Source organism: Coregonus lavaretus (assembly GCF_964263955.1).
Source record: "Coregonus lavaretus genome assembly, chromosome: 23".
Taxonomy (NCBI): domain Eukaryota; kingdom Metazoa; phylum Chordata; class Actinopteri; order Salmoniformes; family Salmonidae; genus Coregonus; species Coregonus lavaretus.
Window position 1 is genome coordinate 42,380,493 of NC_140010.1, and position 18,697 is coordinate 42,399,189.

The 18,697-nt window shown below is 42.7% G+C and overlaps 1 protein-coding gene across 2 annotated transcripts in view; it reads right to left on the reverse strand.

The window, feature by feature from the left end:
- The window catches only part of dlg1b (discs large MAGUK scaffold protein 1b), a 265,655-nt gene that overhangs the window by 63,698 nt on the left and 183,260 nt on the right, over window positions 1-18,697 (reverse strand). For both annotated transcript variants that reach the window (XM_084187957.1, XM_084187958.1), the window contains 3 exons: window positions 14,169-14,305; window positions 13,081-13,225; window positions 500-626 (listed from right to left, as the gene is read on the reverse strand). In XM_084187957.1, the coding sequence (XP_084044083.1) occupies window positions 500-626; window positions 13,081-13,225; window positions 14,169-14,305 (409 nt within the window). The remainder of the gene's footprint in view (window positions 1-499; window positions 627-13,080; window positions 13,226-14,168; window positions 14,306-18,697) is intronic.

The following is an 18,697-nucleotide window of genomic DNA, read 5'->3' on the forward strand; positions in this document are numbered from 1 at the left end:
CCTGTCAGACTGAATTCGGACTGAGCTTTGGTCTATTCTTGGGGATGGTACCAGGGGGGAAAAAGGGTAGCAAATGCTCAGGGACTTCCTGTCATCCATTCCCCCACAGGGAAAACTAAAGAGGTATGACTGACTAGCAAACCCATGTTGAATTACCCAATTGGTTATGATTAGGGTTAGGGGTTTGGTTAAGTTTAGGGTTAGAGTTACGGGTTGGAAAGCCAGTCATGTCCATTTAGCCGCACCCTTCCTCCACACCTTTCCCTCCCTCCATCGTTTTCCTTATTGCCTCCATCCATCCCCCCCCTGCATACCTCCCTCCCTCCCTCCCTCCATCAATCCACCTTCCATGCCCCATTTATTATCCCATCTCTCTCTCCCTTCATTCATCCTAACATTCCACCCCTTCCAGCCCTCTCTATCCCGTCATCATACACAAAAAACCTGAATGCGCGCGCACACACACACGCAGAATGGGGAAGCACTGAATTAGCCTTACCTGGTGACATCTTCTCCCAGCATGCTTTTTGGGGTGGGCGAGTAGCGTCCTGACGGGGCCACTGGGGGAAGGGGCTGGCCCAGGTAGCTGGGAGGGCTGATATGGTTCTCCATGTGTTGGGAGTAGGCTGATAGAAAGAGAAAACAAAAACACAGCTCAGACGGAGTAGCTAACAAGAAACCTAACCTCCACCAACACCAACCAAATACTGCGAGGTAATTACCTAGTGCGCCGCCGGTTGAGAAAAGCCGAACGACAGTGCATTTGTCCACCCCCGAAAAAGGTCACGGTATGCCGATAGAGTTTACTAAGATATTATGTCTGTGAAAAACAGTATATCGACACATCCGATCCCACTATGTGCCGAATGCAGTGGGTGAATGAGGCTTCTGTCTCTCGCTCACCTCTGTCTCTCTGTGCATTGAGGCTACTGTCACCGATGTGATGGCGTGAGGCAAGGCGGAAGACCTTGAGGGGGTCGTTCGGTAACACAACCCAGAGCCGACATCTGGGAAGGGGACTGTGTGTGCGAGTGCCTGAAACAACCAACTATAACACTGCGTAAAATGGCCTGTTTCCGAGTGTGTACTTGCAAGTCAGAATATCTTTGATGATAAGAAGTAGAAGCTCAGTACTGAGAAGTCAGAATAAAAACAATGGATCTTTACACATGCCCCTAACACCTTGTCTATTTTCTTCATAACACGCCCCAGATCAATTTACTCCAAACATGTATTTAGTAGGCCTATAACCTAGTTCATACTTTAAAAATGTCTTAATAAAAATGATAAAGTTAATGGAATCTATATTCATACAATCATCAATTAAAGTTCCAATATGAAATCAAACAACACACTTAAAACAATAAAATGAAAAAACAAGCATGGCAATAAAGTAGATCAAATTATATCAAAGAACATAAAACAAAGGCATCATTGATTAAAGGCCAAGCTAAAAAGGCTGGATGACAAATTTAATGTAACACCTCAAGCAGTTCCACAGCACAATACAAAGTTCCATATAAAAAATGGATAATAAAACGTATAAAAAATATGATACACTTTATAAAATAAACAATTATGAATAATCAAAGGTTTTTTACCGCTACAATTTAAGAAATAAACAGTAGCTTTGCTCTCAAATTCCCATTCCTAGGCCACTTGATTTTTCATAGTTTCAAATCCAAGCAGCCCTGCTTGAAACTGGTACTACCACAATTACTGTCTCTGTAGTCCTTGCAAGCTGCACTTTATACCGACAATATGCACAGCGCTTCATAATTCTCTGCTTCTAGCTCCTAAGCAACTTTGCAGTATTTTGTTTTTTTGTGTGTTATTTCTTACATTATTAGCCCAGAACGTTTTTGTTGTGCCGGAAGAAACTGTTGGATATCAGAGTGGCGGTAACTCACCAGCATTACGACCAGAAATAAGACTTTCCCGAATTGGATCCTTTGTTCGTACCCCCAGGGCAATAGAACTTATCCCAGAGGCTGCTCCAAGACCCCGCCATCGGAGAAGAGGTATTCGGAGTGGACTTCTAGTCCGACTCAGGAGGCATGCACACCATCCACCGCTTCCGAGTATATTACTCACTAATGTTCAGTCCCTGGACAATAAAGTAGACGAGCTCAGGGCGAGGATCTCCTTCCAGAGAGACATCAGGGACTGTAACATACTCTGTTTCACGGAATCATGGCTCTCTATGGATATACTGTCCCCATCCATATAGCCAGCTGGGTTCTCAGTACATCGCGCAGACAGGAATAAAGAACTCTCCAGGAAGAAGAAAGGAGGAGGTGCATGTTTCATGAATAACTACTCATGGTGTGATTGTGATAACGTACAGGAACTCAAGTCCTTTTGTTCACCCGACCTAGAATACATCACAATCAAATGCAGACCGTATTACCTCCCAACGTGAGTAAGACATTTAAGCGTGTTAACCCTCGCAACGCTGCCGGCCCAGACGGCATCCGTAGCAACGTCCTCAGAGCATGCGCTGGCTGGAGTGTTTAAGTACATATAATAATCTCCCCCTATCCCAGTATGCTGTCCCCACTTGCTTCAAGATGTCCACCATTGTTCCTGTACCCAAGAAAGCAAAGGTAACTGAACTAAATGACTATCGCCCCGTAGCACTCACTTATGTCATCAGGAAGTGCTTTGAGAGGCTAGTTAAGGATTATATCACCTCCACCTTACCTGACACCCTAGACCCACCTCAATTTGCATACCGCCCCAATAGATCCACAGATGATGCAATCGCCATCGCACTGCACACTGCCCTATCCCATCTGGACAAGAGGAATACCTATGTATGAATGCTGTTCATTGACTATAGCTCAGCCTTCAACACCATAGTACCCTCCAAGCTCATCATTAAGCTCGGGGCCCTGGGTCTGAACCCCGCCCTTTGCAACTGGGTCCTGGACTTCCTGACGGACCGCCACCAGGTGGTGAAGGTAGGAAACAACACCTCCACTACGCTGATCCTCAACACAAGGGCCCCACAAGGGTGCGTGCTCAGCCCCCTCCTGTACTCCTTATTCACCTATGACTGCGTGGCCTCGCTCGCCTCCAACTCAATCATCAAGTTTGCAGACGACAACAGTGGTAGGCCTGTTTACCAACAATGATGAGACAGCCTACAGGGAAGAGGTGAGGGCCCTCGCGGAGTGGTGCCAGGAAAATAACCTCTCCCTCAACGTCAACAAAACATAGGAGCTGATCGTGGACTTCAGGAGACTGCAGAGGGAGCGTGGACTTCAGGAGACTGCAGAGGGAGCATGCCCCTATCCACATCGATGGGACCGCAGTGGAGAAGGTGAAAAGCTTCAAGTTCCTCAGCGTACACATCACTGACAATCTGAAATGGTCCAACCACACAGACAGTGTGATGAAGAAGGTGCCCTCACAAACCTTTACTGATGCACAATTGAGAGCATCCTGTCGGGGTGTATCACCGCCTGGTACGGCAACTGCACCGCCCACAACCGCAGGGCTCTCCAGAGGGTGGTGCGGTCTGCCCAACACATCACCGGGGGCACACTGCCTGCCCTCCAGGACACCTACATCACCCGATGTCACAGGAAGGCCAAAAAGATCAAGGACATCAACCACCCGAGCCACGTCCTATTCACCCCGCTATCATTACATTTACATTTTAGTCATTTAGCAGACGCTCTTATCCAGAGCGACTTACAGTTAGTGAGTGCATACATTTTTTTTTCATACAGTCCCCCGTGGGAATCAAACCCACAACACTGGCGTTGCAAGCGCCATGCTCTACCAACTGAGCTACACGGAAGGCGAGGTCAGTACAGGTGCATCAAAGCTGGGACCGAGAGACTGAAAAACAGCTTCTATCTCAAGGCCATCAGACTGTTAAATAGCCATTACTAGCCGGCTATCACCTGTTTACTCAACCTTGCACCTTAGAGGCTGCTGCCCTATGTACAAAGACATGGAATCACTGGTCACTTTAATAAATGGAACACTAGTCACTTTAATAATGTTTACATACTGCTTTACTCATTTCATATTAATATACTGTGTTCTACTGTATTTTATTCAATGCCACTGACATTGCTATTTTTAATTTTTTTTTTTACATTAAGAAAAATGTAACACTAATATATTCTCTAAGAGATTTCCACACCTGGATTGTGCAACATTTGCCCATTATTCTTTAAAATCTTCAAGCTCTGTCAAATTGGTTGTTGATCATCGTTAGAAAACCATTTTCAGGTCTTGAAATGGATTTTCAAGCAGATTTAAGTCAAAACTGTAACTCGGCCACTCAGGAACATTCACTCTCTTTTTGGTAAGCAACTCCAGTGTAGATTTGGCCTTGTGCTTTAGGTTGTTCTGCTGAAAGGTGAATTCATTTCCCAGTGTCTGGTGGAAAGCAGACAACCAGGTTTTCCTCTAGGATTTTATCTGTGCTTAGCTCTATTCCGTTTTATTATTTTTTTCCATTGACACAATTAGTCCGTGGGACACGCAGGCCCCGCCACGAGCATCTTCATGCAAGGGAACGATGCATCACCAAATGATAGCATGGATTTCCAACATCTCATGGCCAGGCTGAATCAGATGCCGGACAACAACATGGTGGCTGATATGAACGAAAGGCTGATGACACAAGTAGCTCAACTATTCAAACAACAGCAGCAGCTACAGCAGAGCACTCCTCCAGTGACGGCACCAGAATGGGCATTCGTCGAGCAAGACTGAATGAGCTATACGTAAGTTCAATGTTTGCTTTTACAACTTGCACATTGGTGGTAGCTAACATTGAATATATGAATCCTGTTAATTTGCTAATTATGGACTTTTCTGTTCAATAGAGGACAGTAAGGGATCTACACATTAATGCTAGCAGGGAGGACAATACAGTGCCTTCGGAAAGCATTCAGACCCCTTGACTTTTTCCAAATATTGTTACATTACAGCCTTATTCTAAAATGGATTATATACAGTGAGGGAAAAAAGTATTTGATCCCCTGCTGATTTTGTACGTTTGCCCACTGACAAAGAAATGATCAGTCTATAATTTTAATGGTAGGTTTATTTGAACAGTGAGAGACAGAATAACAACAAAAAAATCCAGAAAAATGCATGTCAAAAATGTTAGAAATTGATTTGCATTTTAAATGAGGGAAATAAGTATTTGACCCCTCTGCAAAACATGACTTAGTACTCGGTGGCAAAACCCTTGTTGGCAATCACAGAGGTCAGACGTTTCTTGTAGTTGGCCACCAGGTTTGCACACATCTCAGGAGGGATTTTGTCCCACTCCTCTTTGCAGATCTTCTCCAAGTCATTAAGGTTTCGAGGCTGACGTTTGGCACCTCGAACCTTCAGCTCCCTCCACAGATTTTCTATGGGATTAAGGTCTGGAGACTGGCTAGGCCACTCCAGGACCTTAATGTGCTTCTTCTTGAGCCACTCCTTTGTTGCCTTGGCCGTGTGTTTTGGGTCATTGTCATGCTGGAATACCCATCCACGACCCATTTTCAATGTCCTGGCTGAGGGAAGGAGGTTCTCACCCAAGATTTTATGATACATGGCCCCGTCCATCGTCCCTTTAATGCGGTGAAGTTGTCCTGTCGCCTTAGCAGAAAAACACCCCCAAAGCATAATGTTTCCACCTCCATGTTTGACGGTGGGGATGGTGTTCTTGGGGTCATAGGCAGCATTCCTCCAAACACAGCGAGTTGAGTTGATGCCAAAGAGCTCAATTTTGGTCTCATCTGACCACAATACTTTCACCCAGTTCTCCTCTGAATCATTCAGATGTTCATTGGCAAACTTCAGACAGGCATGTATATGTACTTTCTTGAGCAGGGGGACCTTGCGGGCGCCGCAGGATTTCAGTCCTTCACGGCATAGTGTGTTACCAATTGTTTTCTTGGTGACTATGGTCCCAGCTGCCTTGAGATCATTGACAAGATCCTGTAGTTCTGGGCTGATTCCTCAGCGTTCTCATGACCATTGCAACTCCACAAGGTGAGATCTTGCATAGAGCCCCAGGCCGAGGGAGATCGACAGTTCTTTTGTGTTTCTTCCATTTGCGAATAATCGCACCAACTGTTGTCACCTTCTCACCAAGCTGCTTGGCGATGGTCTTGTAGCCCATTCCAGCCTTGTGTAGGTCTACAATCTTGTCCCTGACATCCTTGGAGAGCTCTTTGGTCTTGGCCATGGTGGAGAGTTTGGAATCTGATTGATTGATTGCTTCTGTGGACAGGTGTCTTTTATACACTCCCTTTAAGAGTGTGCTCCTAATCTCAGCTCGTTACCTGTATAAAAGACACCTGGGAGCCAGAAATCTTTTTGATTGAGAGGGGGTCAAATACTTATTTCCCTCATTAAAATGCAAATCAATTTATAACATTTTTGACATGCTTTTTTCTGGATTTTTTTGTTGTTATTCTGTCTCTCACTGTTCAAATAAATAAAATTATAGACTGATCATTTCTTTGTCAGTGGGCAAACATACAAAATCAGCAGGGGATCAAATACTTTTTTCCCTCACTGTATCTGTATTCACAGTCATGTGAAATCCATAGATTAGGGCCTAATGAATTCATTTCAATTGACTGATTTCCTTATATGAGCTGCAACTCTGTAAAATCTTTGAAATTGTTGCATGTTGCGTTTATATTTTTGTTCAGTATATCTTCTCTGTAAACTGATTTGACAACTGATTCGCATTTTTGGGGTGAGGTGGGGCTAACTAAATGAAAAATGGCAATCCAGGAGAAATGTAAATACAGCATCCTTTGTGATATCAATACCTTCTTACACTTTAAGATGGGGGATGCAACCAAGCTCGCATGAAACCATTCATGAAGACAGATTATCTGATGTACGTAGGCCCCTACCTGCTGAGTATATAAATAAAGATTATTATATAGAGACCGCAAAATAGATTGAAGGGCCTTGTCATTCACACAGTACGTATGCAAAATCAAGTGCATTTGATCTAAATATGGGTATACAAGGACATAGTGGTCAGCGGGTTGCATGCCTTCTTGAATTCGACACGTGTCGTCATGCATTTGTGCATGCACAATGGTAGCTATCTTGCTAGCTAACTTAGCTAGCTCATCAACCAGTATTTTCTTTACTATTTCTGAATGATGGCACTCATTAAAGCCTTGAATCTCACAGGGACCTCACTGTCACCACAAGACATCTAGCTAGCCACGTAGCCAGCAGGGTTGCATCGGTTTCCATTGGACTAAACCTAGCTAGGCAGCTTGCTAGCAGTGGTGTAAAGTATTTAAGTAAATACACATTAAAGTACTACTTTAGATGTTTTTTTGTGCATCTGTAATTTACTTTACTATTTGTATTTTTACTTTACTACATTCCTTAAGAAAATAATTTACTTTTTACTCTATACATTTTCCCTGACACCCAAAAGTACTCGTTACATTTTGAATGCTAAGCAAGACAGAAAAATTGTCAAATTCAAAGACTTATCAAGAGAATAGCTCTGGTCATCCCTACTGCCTCTGATCTGGCGGACTCACTAAACACAAATGCTTCGTTTGTAAATGTCTGAGTGTTGGAGTGTGCCTCTGGCTATCCGCAAATTAAAAAAACAAAAAAATGGTGCCATATGTTTTGCTCAATATAAGGAATTTGATTTATACTTTTAGTTTTGATACTTAAGTATATTTGAGCAATTACATTTACTTTTGATACTTAAGTCTATTTAAAACAAAATACTTAGACTTTTATTCAAGTAGTATTTTATGGGTGACTTTCAGTTTTACTTGAGTCATTTTCTATTAAGATATCTTTACTTTTACTCAAATATGACAATTGGTAGCTAGCGCATGCGGATTATCATGTAGCAGCCTATGCTGACTAGCGTCGCTAGCATGCTAACATTCGCTAGCTAGCTAATGTCGCTACACAATAGTCCTGGGTCCGCAAAAATCAAGTAAATGTTACTCAACTCATGACAAAATCATGTTTTGACATTGTAGTGGCTATTGATGTTTTGGTTGTTTGTTTTTTGCTTAGTGACATTGCGAATATAATCTTTTTGGCATTTAACTCTGATTTAACTACCTAATCCAATTTCGCAATGAGAAAATTAGTGGTCCCAAATTCCCACGGAATATTGCGAGAATTTGAGCACTCACGGATACAGCGCCTCAGAAATAAAAGTTCTGGTCACGGATTAGGAGCCACTCCCTTATTTTGTATTATATTATAGGGATCATCTGTAAAAGAGACCTTGGTCTCAGCATGACTCCCTGTCTAAGTAAAATACAAATAATGCTCCTCTACCACTGTCATATAACGGCATCAAACTGAACCAAAGAAAACTGGTCTGAATGCAAATCAAGCCTTGCATGTTTACAGAGACCTTCACCAGTAGTGCTTGGAGCAAGGGAGAGACAGGCCAATGAGTTCATTGTCAGGGTTAGATTGAAAAGCAATGCGGAAAAATGTGGATTTCGGTGTAGTTTTCAGTTGGATTCAAATTTAAGTTTACTGACCGATCTGACTAAATTGAAATGAATACGACCTCATGAGATCATACATTGTTTTATTGCATTGTTCTGCAACCCCCTCCATGGTGATGCTGGGTAGTTGACAGTTTCACCAAAACAAACAGACATTTCAAACTATAAAGTGTAGATGCTGCAGTGGGGCACAGAATGGAGGCTTAGTGGAGACCTGAAGTCAACCCTAGCACTACCTTCTACTTGTTCCACGGTCCATCATGACTAATGGCAAAAAACGGTTAATAGATGGTGCATGGCATGGTTTACGAAATATATCTACTGAAACTAAGTGTCTCCTGAGCAGAGCAATAACGGGTAACACTTTACTTGACACCCAGTGTCATAACACGGTCATAACCCTGTCATAATATGTCATAACAGCTGACATAACTTCTCATAACCTGTCATGACCCATATTTATACACCTGTTGTGACATTCAGTGCATTCGGAAAGTATTCAGACCCCTTGACTTTTTCCACATTTTGTTACGTTACAGCCTTATTCTAAAATGTATTAAATTGTTTAAATCAATCTACACACAATACCCCATAATGACAATGCAAAAACTGGTTTAGAAATGTTTGCAAATGTATTAAAAATAAAAAACATAATACGTATACATAAGTATTCAGACCTTTTACTCAGTACTTTGTTGAGGCACCTTTGGCAGCGATTACAGCCTCAAGTCTTCTTGGGTATGACACTACAAGCTTGGCACAGCTGTATTTGGGGAGTTTCTCCCATTCCTCTCTGCAGAACCTCTCAAGCTCTGTCAGGTTGGATGGGGAGCGTCGCTGCACAGCTTTTTCAGGTCTCTCCAGAGAGGTTCGATCGGGTTCAAGTCCGGGCTCTGGCTGGGACACTCAAGGACATTCAGAGACTTGTCCCGAAGCCACTCCTGCGTTGTCTTCACTGTGTGCTTAGGGTCGTTGTCCTGTTGGAAGGTGAACCTTCACCCCAGTCTGAGGTCCTGAGCGCTCTAGAGCAGGTTTTCATCAAGGATCTCTCTGTACTTTGCTCCGTTCATCTTTCCCTTGATCCTGACAAGTCTCCCAGTCTAAGATCACCATGTGCAATGTCAAGCGTCGGCTGGAGTGGTGTAAAGCTCACCACCATTGGACTCTGGAGCAGTGGAAACGCGTTCTCTGGAGTGATAAATCACGCTTCAGCATCTGGCAGTCCAACGGACAAATCTGGATTTAGCGGATGCCAGGAGACCACTACCTGCCCCAACGCATAGTGCCAACTGTAAAGTTTGGTGGAGGAGGAATAATGGTCTGGGGCTGTTTTTCATGGTTCGGGCTAGGCCCCTTAGTTCCATTGAAGGGAAATCTTAACGCTACATCATACAATGACATTTTAGACGATTCTGTGCTTCCAACTTTGTGGCAACAGTTTGGGGAAGGCCTATCCTGTTTCAGCATGGCAATGCCCTCATGCACAAAGCGAGGTCCATACAGAAATGGTGTGTCGAGATGTGGAAAAACATGACTAGCCCTGACCTCAACCCAATCGAAGACCTTTGAGATTAATTGGAACGCAGACTATGAGTCAGGCCTAATCGCCCGACCTCACTAATGCTCTTGTGGCTCAATGGAAGCAAGTCCCCGCAGCAATGTTCCAACATCTAGTGGAAAGCCTTCCCAGAAGAGTGGGGGCTGTTATAGCAGCAAAGGGGGTACCAACCAGAAGAGGACTGGCCACCCCTCAGAGCCTGGTTCCTCTCTAGGTTTTTTCCTAGGTTCCACCCTTTCTAGGGAGTTTTTCCCTAGCCACCGTGCTTTTACATCTGCACTGCTTGCTGTTTTAGGCTGAGTTTCTGTATAGCACTTTGTGACATCTGCTGATGTAAAAAGGTCTTTATAAATATATTTGATGGATTGATTGACCAACTACATATTAACGGCCATGATTTTGGAATGAGACGTTCGACGAGCAGGTGTCCACATACTTTTGGTCATGTAGTGTACATCGAAACAGAATGAACACAGTGTAATACTGACTTTGTTTCATTATCAACACCAAATACTTGCCCGAAAAATAGTCTAGGTAAGTGCCATGCTAATTCTGCCAAATCCCTTATGAGGGTTTAATAGCGCAAATGCTCGAAATTAGAATTATGCATTAATAGAAATCTAGCTAGTGAGAAAATGACCTACCTGAAGTTATATTTTGCATTGAAATATAGGGTAAAACAAAGACCCACTAACAGCAGACATAATTGTTTTGTTCTTGCCCTCTATATCAAATATTCTGTAGGCCTCAATCCACAGATACCGATTTAACACTGTACAGCCTATACTGTTGTTCTTTCTCAAAGGCAACAGGAAATAAACCCTCGCTTCGATGCACACTTAATTGGTGTCCCCCCCTCCCACCCTCCCCTTCTCTGATCCAATCAGCGCAATAGGTGATTATGATAACATGGAACAAGAGGATGAGGGGATGCGGCAGCGCACCATAGGGCCCATCCGCACAATTATTTCCCCTTTTTCCTAAAGCCTCCCATGATTGAGCTATTGTGTGGCACTAAACAGAATTATTTCTCATTCATTAACTTCGGCTCAGATCTTCCACCACGCATCCTGGCATTACATCATTATACATATTGCTGCCCTCCCCTCCTGTCCTCTGCATTAGTGTATTGCCGTCTGGATTAGCGTGGGGGGTGGGGAAGGAGAAAGCAGCGGTGACCACGTGATGCTCACGGCCCGTGATTTCATTTTGCCGTTCACCCTATACGCCTCTAAGCCTGTGCTTCATGACAGCATCTACGTCCCAAATGGCACCCTATTCCGTATATAGTACACTACTATTGACCAGGGCCCCATGGGACCTGGTCAATAGTAGTGCACTATATAGGGAATAGGGTGCTTTTTGGGACGCATCCAACATTACAGAATCCTTGTCAGGAGGAATCTATGATAGCATTGGATGCATCGGTTAGACTCTAGTTAGAGGGCTTTTTAGAGAGCGGAGCACCAAGGGGGATGCAGTCACTGATTCCAACGGTCCCCTGAGAAAATCAACTTGGTGATGGTGCTGACGGCCTTATCGTAGGCGTCTTTGCCTAATCTTTTGAGGCAACACTGCTTTTGCTACAGAGTTGCATTGGACAAATTTGAAGATGATTAACCATGCTGTGCTTTTGATCACTTTGAGACTGCTTACACTCTACACAGCGAGATGTCTACAGAAGCAATACTAGCTAAGTGAACAGTGCAAGGCCACTTTCTTCACTACATTGCCACATGGTTTAGGTCTGCCTTTAGACGGACACTGATCCAACCACCAATGTTACATCTTCAGTCTCAGGTCATGTAGTTGAATCTGCCCTTAGGTCACAACACATAATCCAGCGGTAATCTGTCCAAGGATTCACCTTTTGTCTTTAGATCACAATCAAACACTCAGAAGCAAACCGAAGTAGTCCTCTACCACTTATTTGCACTGAAGGGATTGTAGGGTGTCACCTTGATTTTGACTTTGAAACAAGCCATTAAAAGAATACAAAAGGGTGTTGTGTGTTAACAAAGACGGCAGTGGGGTCCCATGTCGGGTAGGAGACATATCCTTTGTTGGCTTGAGGATGGGTAGGCGTACTACAACCCCTCTAAACATCCTGCTTGCACTCACAGCAGGAATGGGGTCAATCCAATTCCAATTCCATTGAATTCAGGAAATTAATTAAATGATGAATTCCAGTTCCAGAACTGAAGTGCCAGTTATTTTTGTATATTTTGGAATATCAATGAAACTCCCGGGTTGATAGAATTGACATGGAATTGTAATTGTCAATACTCAGAAAATCACTTTGCTGGGACCTGGCCTGATGGCTGCAGGGGGGTATGTGGGGCTGCGAGTTGTCCTGTGAGGGGGTGGTTTGTTCAGATATGTCCAATCGATATGGGTTTGAGCCCTCTCAACTAGTGGGTTGTTAGTGCTCCTGCTGGCTCTGCCGCTAGCCAGCAGCGTCAATCAATATGGTGCCTGGTGCTGTAGCCACCGCCTCCCATTGGGTGCCAGCCATCTGACACACTTTCCCCCACTGACCCTGTACTGGGAAAACGACAGGGTGCTGCTATTCTCTTTTCCACATTTCATCATTGTCGCAAATTGGTTTGTGATTGGTTTGGGGACTCCTTATCCACCCACAATATTTGAGATGGGGAATAGCTGTTAATGTCACTACAGGGATTGTCGTTCAAACCTTTTCTCTAACACAGGTGAAATCATGACACAGGCTATTGGCTATTTCTATTTTTTGTTGAAATGAAGTCAGAGATTCACTTAAATATGAGGGAATTGGAATAACCCTCAGACTACAATACCAATTCCTACTCACAAGGTTAAGTTGTTTTAGAACACCATTCTGTAGGCAGCAGGATACTGTATATATAGAGGCAGAGATTTCACCTGAGGAGTGAGGAGGACGACCCTCATAACAATTTATTAAATGTGGAAACTCACAAAGGGGATGTACTCACTAAGTGGAAACTCGCAGTGGAAAGTCACAAAGTGGAAAGTCACAAAGTGGAAACTCACAGTTGGTGATGTCAGGCGGGGCGAAACTGTCATTCATGAAGACACTGTTGGGTTTTGCCACTTTCAAGTAGACCACGTCGGGAGTGTTTTTCAAGGCAGTCACAGCGTGTTCGTGGCTCACCTCCTCAAGGCAAGCACTGTTCACCTGCACAGAGACAGATATTATTATTGATGTGAGATCAGACGTGAACGTACACATTTGTTAATCAGCAGTTAAAACGAAGCGAACTCCCCACACGTTTCGGTAAAAAGCTGAGGAATAGGGCTGGAGAAATGTAACCCCTCAAATTCATAGACAACGCTATGGACGCAAGGACTGAGCATTCATGATATTAACATTATAGTTTGAACCATGTTTTGAGGGGTATAAAGTGCTTGTTTCCATTTACTTTGTTTCCCAACATTGGAGTTAATCCCCTAGAGTCGATGTCCGCACCCCCTGCGGAAATCTAGTTAGCATAATAAAAAGATCCCAATAAAAATCTGTCAGTTTAAGCTAGAGATAGGTTTTTGCATTAGATGCGTCTCAATCCACCACATCCGACAATGTCGCACTTCCACATCTGCGATGAAAGGTGACAGAGCTAGAGTGGTGTTTGTCAGACCATGAGACATCCCGAAAATCGGTCTTCTCACAAAATTGTCTGTAGCGTCCGAACGGGGCTTAGACTCTTATGGGTTAAATAAGCTTATATTTTGGGTTCTGATGGCAGTTGAACTAAGTTCATGAGGCATTTATAAGTTATATTCTTCAAGAATCAAGGGGAACATTTAATTAATTCAGAAGTAAAAAAAAATATGATACAACTGTAGATTGCCACATTAAAGGTGCACCCTCAAAACATATCATCCGACCCTTATATTACAGGGAGCTGCACACTCAAATATGGAAACACACCACAGTAACAGTAACAGAAAAAACACAAACGTGTCAAAAAACACTCTCCACCAATCCTGCGTCATGGAAATGGTAAAGCCTTTAATGCAAGGGCTCTGAGGTACTTAATTAGTTGCTCGTTAATGTATCTGTAATAATGACCAAGTATCTAAATGAGCGGAATGGAGGACGATGGAAATGGAAATCTTACAGCCAGAAGTTTGTCCCCTATCTGTAGCCTCCCGTCTTTGTGCGCAGCTCCTCCTTCGATGATTTTGGTGACGTAGATGCTGTTGTCCCCTGGGATGTGCTGGTTCCCCACTCCCCCTGCTATACTGAAACCAAGACCTGGATGAGACCAAGACAGAGAAAAGAGGAGAAATGTCATAATGTTAACCAATCTGTGAAAATAAATAGGTATGCTGCAAAAATGTCACACTCACTGTATTAGCATAACAATAATGAAATCCCCATCACCAACAAACAATGTAATCAAAAAGTGTTTTTCTGATTTGTTTCCTTGGAGTCCGAGGCATTGTTCTCTTGCCTGTATAATCACATGGCAATGAGGGATTTGAACTAAAACTACTCTGCTAAAAAGAGGAAACAAACAAAACACATCCACATTGCCACTACTCATGCTACATTCCTTTAACCAGGTTAACCTCAATAAAAGCATGAAATACACATGACAGCTGGTGTTAAACTAAAGTAATGAATAAGAAGGTGAGGCGCGACAGTCTCCATTAAATATATTTTCTAAACTTGATAAAGAATAAAATGTGGTGTGACATTTAAACAGACATTCACCAGAGCTAAACTAGAGTAAAAAAGGATGTGGTGCTGACAGTCATAAGCTACAGTGTTATGAAAATAACATGTTTCCAGTTATAAATCAAACCCGTCCTGAAATTGTGCGCGCGTGAATGAGCATTAAAACCTAACTTGAAAAACACCCATCATTCATCTTTTATGGTGACAAAAAGTATTGGAATTAGGCCAAGGCAGTTTCTAAAGCTAATAGCAATGGCAAACTTGATCAAATGTCTCTGGAAGTGTTGGCAGAATGGCAGAACTTTAACTGCGATATTTGCTGTATCTGACCGTTTCCGAAAGAAAAAAACAATTGCAAAATGTTGTGGACCTGTAAACAGATCATTTGAATTCTATAATGTTTTGCGTTTACTTTTTCCCAAACCTAAATATGCTGCACTGTCCACAAATTCTGAAATATTGTCTAGTATGTCTACAAATGTTTTTTCTTTTTTTTTACTACAGTAGGCCTACTTACACACTTCAAAGCAAAATATCAACTGTCTGCTCATCTGTTAAATTCTACTGTATATTATAAACCACACTCCCTTTCGGATGCATAGAACAAAATATTTGAAATAGTTTATCTATTTACTACTGTAAAGTGGGTCCAATTAAATGAGATGGGACGTTTTTGGCATATAGGCTACTTCACGAGTATGAAACCATCACAGTTAGAAAAGGTGAGGGATTTATTCTGCAATGATCATGGAAATAAAAGCTATTTCTAACTATTGTATAATGCAAAAATCCATCTTTGCACTTCTCACTATATATTTACCTAAAGTTTGCGGGAAGCTAAGCACATTCTCACGTCAAGTTCAGTTTTAATAAATGCAAACTTTTAATATAATAATAATAATAACTATAATTATTAGGTGAGTGCTTATATTTGTCCTATTTCACACATGTACAACTTGTATTATACACGTGTGAATTGGAAATGTGTTTTTTGCATATCCAACTCCCGCTGAGACGGCCTCGGAGAGTGGGGTCACGGCCAGGGATCAGCCATTATTGGATGGCTACCCTGGAGCAATTAGGGTTAAGTGCCTTGCTCAAGGGCATATAGACCGATTTTTCACCTAGTCGTGAAACTTTTGCGTGAAAACTGGAGCACGCATGTTCTGGGGTATACAGTATTTTGTAAGTATGCAATGTTTATAAATTAGGCCCCGGGGTCATGTCAAGTAGGTAGAAAACGTTTTGAAACTGTGTGAAAAGGGGAGGTTCTTAACCATCTTGCAACGGTGTGCCCTACTAAACACGACCCTGCAGAATCAAGTGATTGGATAATCTTCCAACCTACACTGCCCATAAGAGTTTGTCCATTTGGAACCATGGTCCTGTTTGTTCGGCTCCAAATGATAGAAAACAGACAAACAGGGAGGGACTACTTGCGACTAATAATGTCTAATAACGTATTATAAGAATGAATCAATTTCGTATTCCGCTGTAAAACTTTTACAAATGTTTCCGGTTGCGTGCAACCCAGGTTTGTGATTGCATAATCTCTCGTGGACAGACTACCAATATCTTTGATGGGTGAGATAACGAGCAGCATTAGTTCCGGGTATTGGGTTTTCGTCATTGGAGGTATCAGGAAGGTGGTGCTTAAACTGGGGGCGAGGATTTCAAGCTTGGAAACACTGGATGGCCCCATGGAAACACTGGATGGCCCCGTCCTATTACAGTATTTTCATTAAACGAACATGGCACAAAAAAAATCTCCACTTATAAATAACAAGGGCCATAACACCAACAACATAACATCCCCCAGCCTCTGACAGCAAACTGCACAAACCTGACCACGCTTGATATATCAAACTTTAGCAATAGCCACACCATTGTTATGAACATTCTAAAGAGCCATATGGGCGTGGAGTGGTGCGCAGTCATTCCTAACGGGGGCTAATGACTGTTTCATCTAAATTGCAATCTAGTGGCCTGGAAATACTGTACGATGGCATTGCTAAAGTAGACAAATAGTAGGAAACAACTTTAACCTCAATCATAGCTAGCTAGCTAATGCTATACTACATCTAAGGTCAATCTGATGACATCACAATGACGACAAAAGGTTTTCCTACAAGTTATTTGACTCCTTTACAAATGTAATTGTATTTATCAGCGCCAATAACAATGCATTGAGTAGCCCAGAACATTCAGTCGGGACTCAAATTTCAAAACAATATTGGAACGATAAGTGTGACTAATTTTAAACAACTGTTGCAGTGGCTTAAACGAAGGGATGAAATGGGACACTGCTAAGATTCTAAATAGCAGTGTCAAATATCCTCCTCACGCACTTCCATGTTGAGTCTCATTCACTGCTTTTCCGTTTGCTAGAGTAGAGATTTCGAATCTCAATTTCCAACAATTACAAGAGATTTTTGTTAAGCGTGAACCGAGATTAGTGACTGCATATTTGATATACAGTGAATTTGGAAAGTATTCAGACCCCTTCCCTTTTTCCACATTTTGTTACGTTACAGCCTTACTCTAAAATGGGCTAAATAAAATGTTCCTCATCGATCTACACACAATACTCCATAATGACAAAGCGAAAACAGGTTTTTAGAAATGCTAGGGCTGCCCCGGTCAACTGTAAGTGCTGTTATTGTGAAGTGGAAATGTCTAGGAGTGTACTGAAGAGTAGCGTGTAAAAATCGTCTGTCCTCGGTTGCAACACTCACTACCGAGTTCCAAACTGCCTCTGGAAGCAACGTCAGCACAAGAACTGTTCGTTGGGAGCTTCATGAAATGGGTTTCCATGGTCAAGCATCCGCACACAAGCCTAAAATCACCATGCACAATGCCAAGCGTCGGCTGGAGGAGTGGAGTAAAGCTTGCTGCCATTGGACACTGGAAACACGTTCTCTAGAGTGATGAATCACACTTCACCATCTGGCAGTCCGACGGACGAATCTGGGTTTGGCAGATGACAGGAGAATGCTACCTGCCCGAATGTTTAGTGCCAACTGTAATGTTCGGAGGAGGAGGAATAATGGTCTGGTGCTGTTTTTCATGGTTTGGGCTAGGCCCCTTAGTTCCAGTGAAGGGAAATCTTAATGCTACAACATACAATGACATTCTAGACGATTCTATGCTTCCAACTTTGTGGCAACAGTTTAGGGAAGGCCCTTTCCTGTTTTAGCATGACAATGCCCCCGTGCACAACGCAAGGTCCATACAGAAATGGTTTGTCGAGATCGACGTGGCAGAACTTGACTGGCCTGCACAGAGCCCTGACCTCAACCCCATCGAATACCTTTGGGATAAATTGGAACACCAACTGCGAGCCAGGCCTAATCGCCCAACATCAGTGTCCAACCTCACTAATGCTCGTGGCTGAATGGAAGCAAGTCACCGCAGCAATGTTCTAACATTTAGTGGAAAGCCCTCCCAGAAGAGTGGAGGGTGTTATAGCGGCAAAGGGGGGACCAACTCCATATTAATGCCCATGATTTTGTAATGAGAAGTTCAACAAGCAGGTGTCACATACTTTTGGTCATGTGGCGTATTAGTCTTAGCAAGCACCTTTTGCAGCAAGCTAAGCATTTTCTTATTTTTTTTGCGTCGCAAAGTTTAGGTTAGCTAGCTAGCTACCTGTGTCAGGGTGCTGGCATCTTAAAGGAAAATTCCACCCCCAAAATATATTTTGGTATTTGTTTCATTAGTCCAGTGTTGACATTGTCCAAAAATGTGTCAGCAATCAAGTTTTCAAGATATGTAAACTTTCAAAATACAGAAATCATCCCTGTATGATGCATCATAACATGTTGGGACTATGTCAACAATGGACTAATGAAACATACCAAAATATCGTTTTTGGGTGGAATTTTCCTTTAAGTGACAGAAGGTGGCTGAAAAATCAAGTGTAGGCGATAGAAACATTTCAGAATTCTCAAACCAATTCTAAAACCA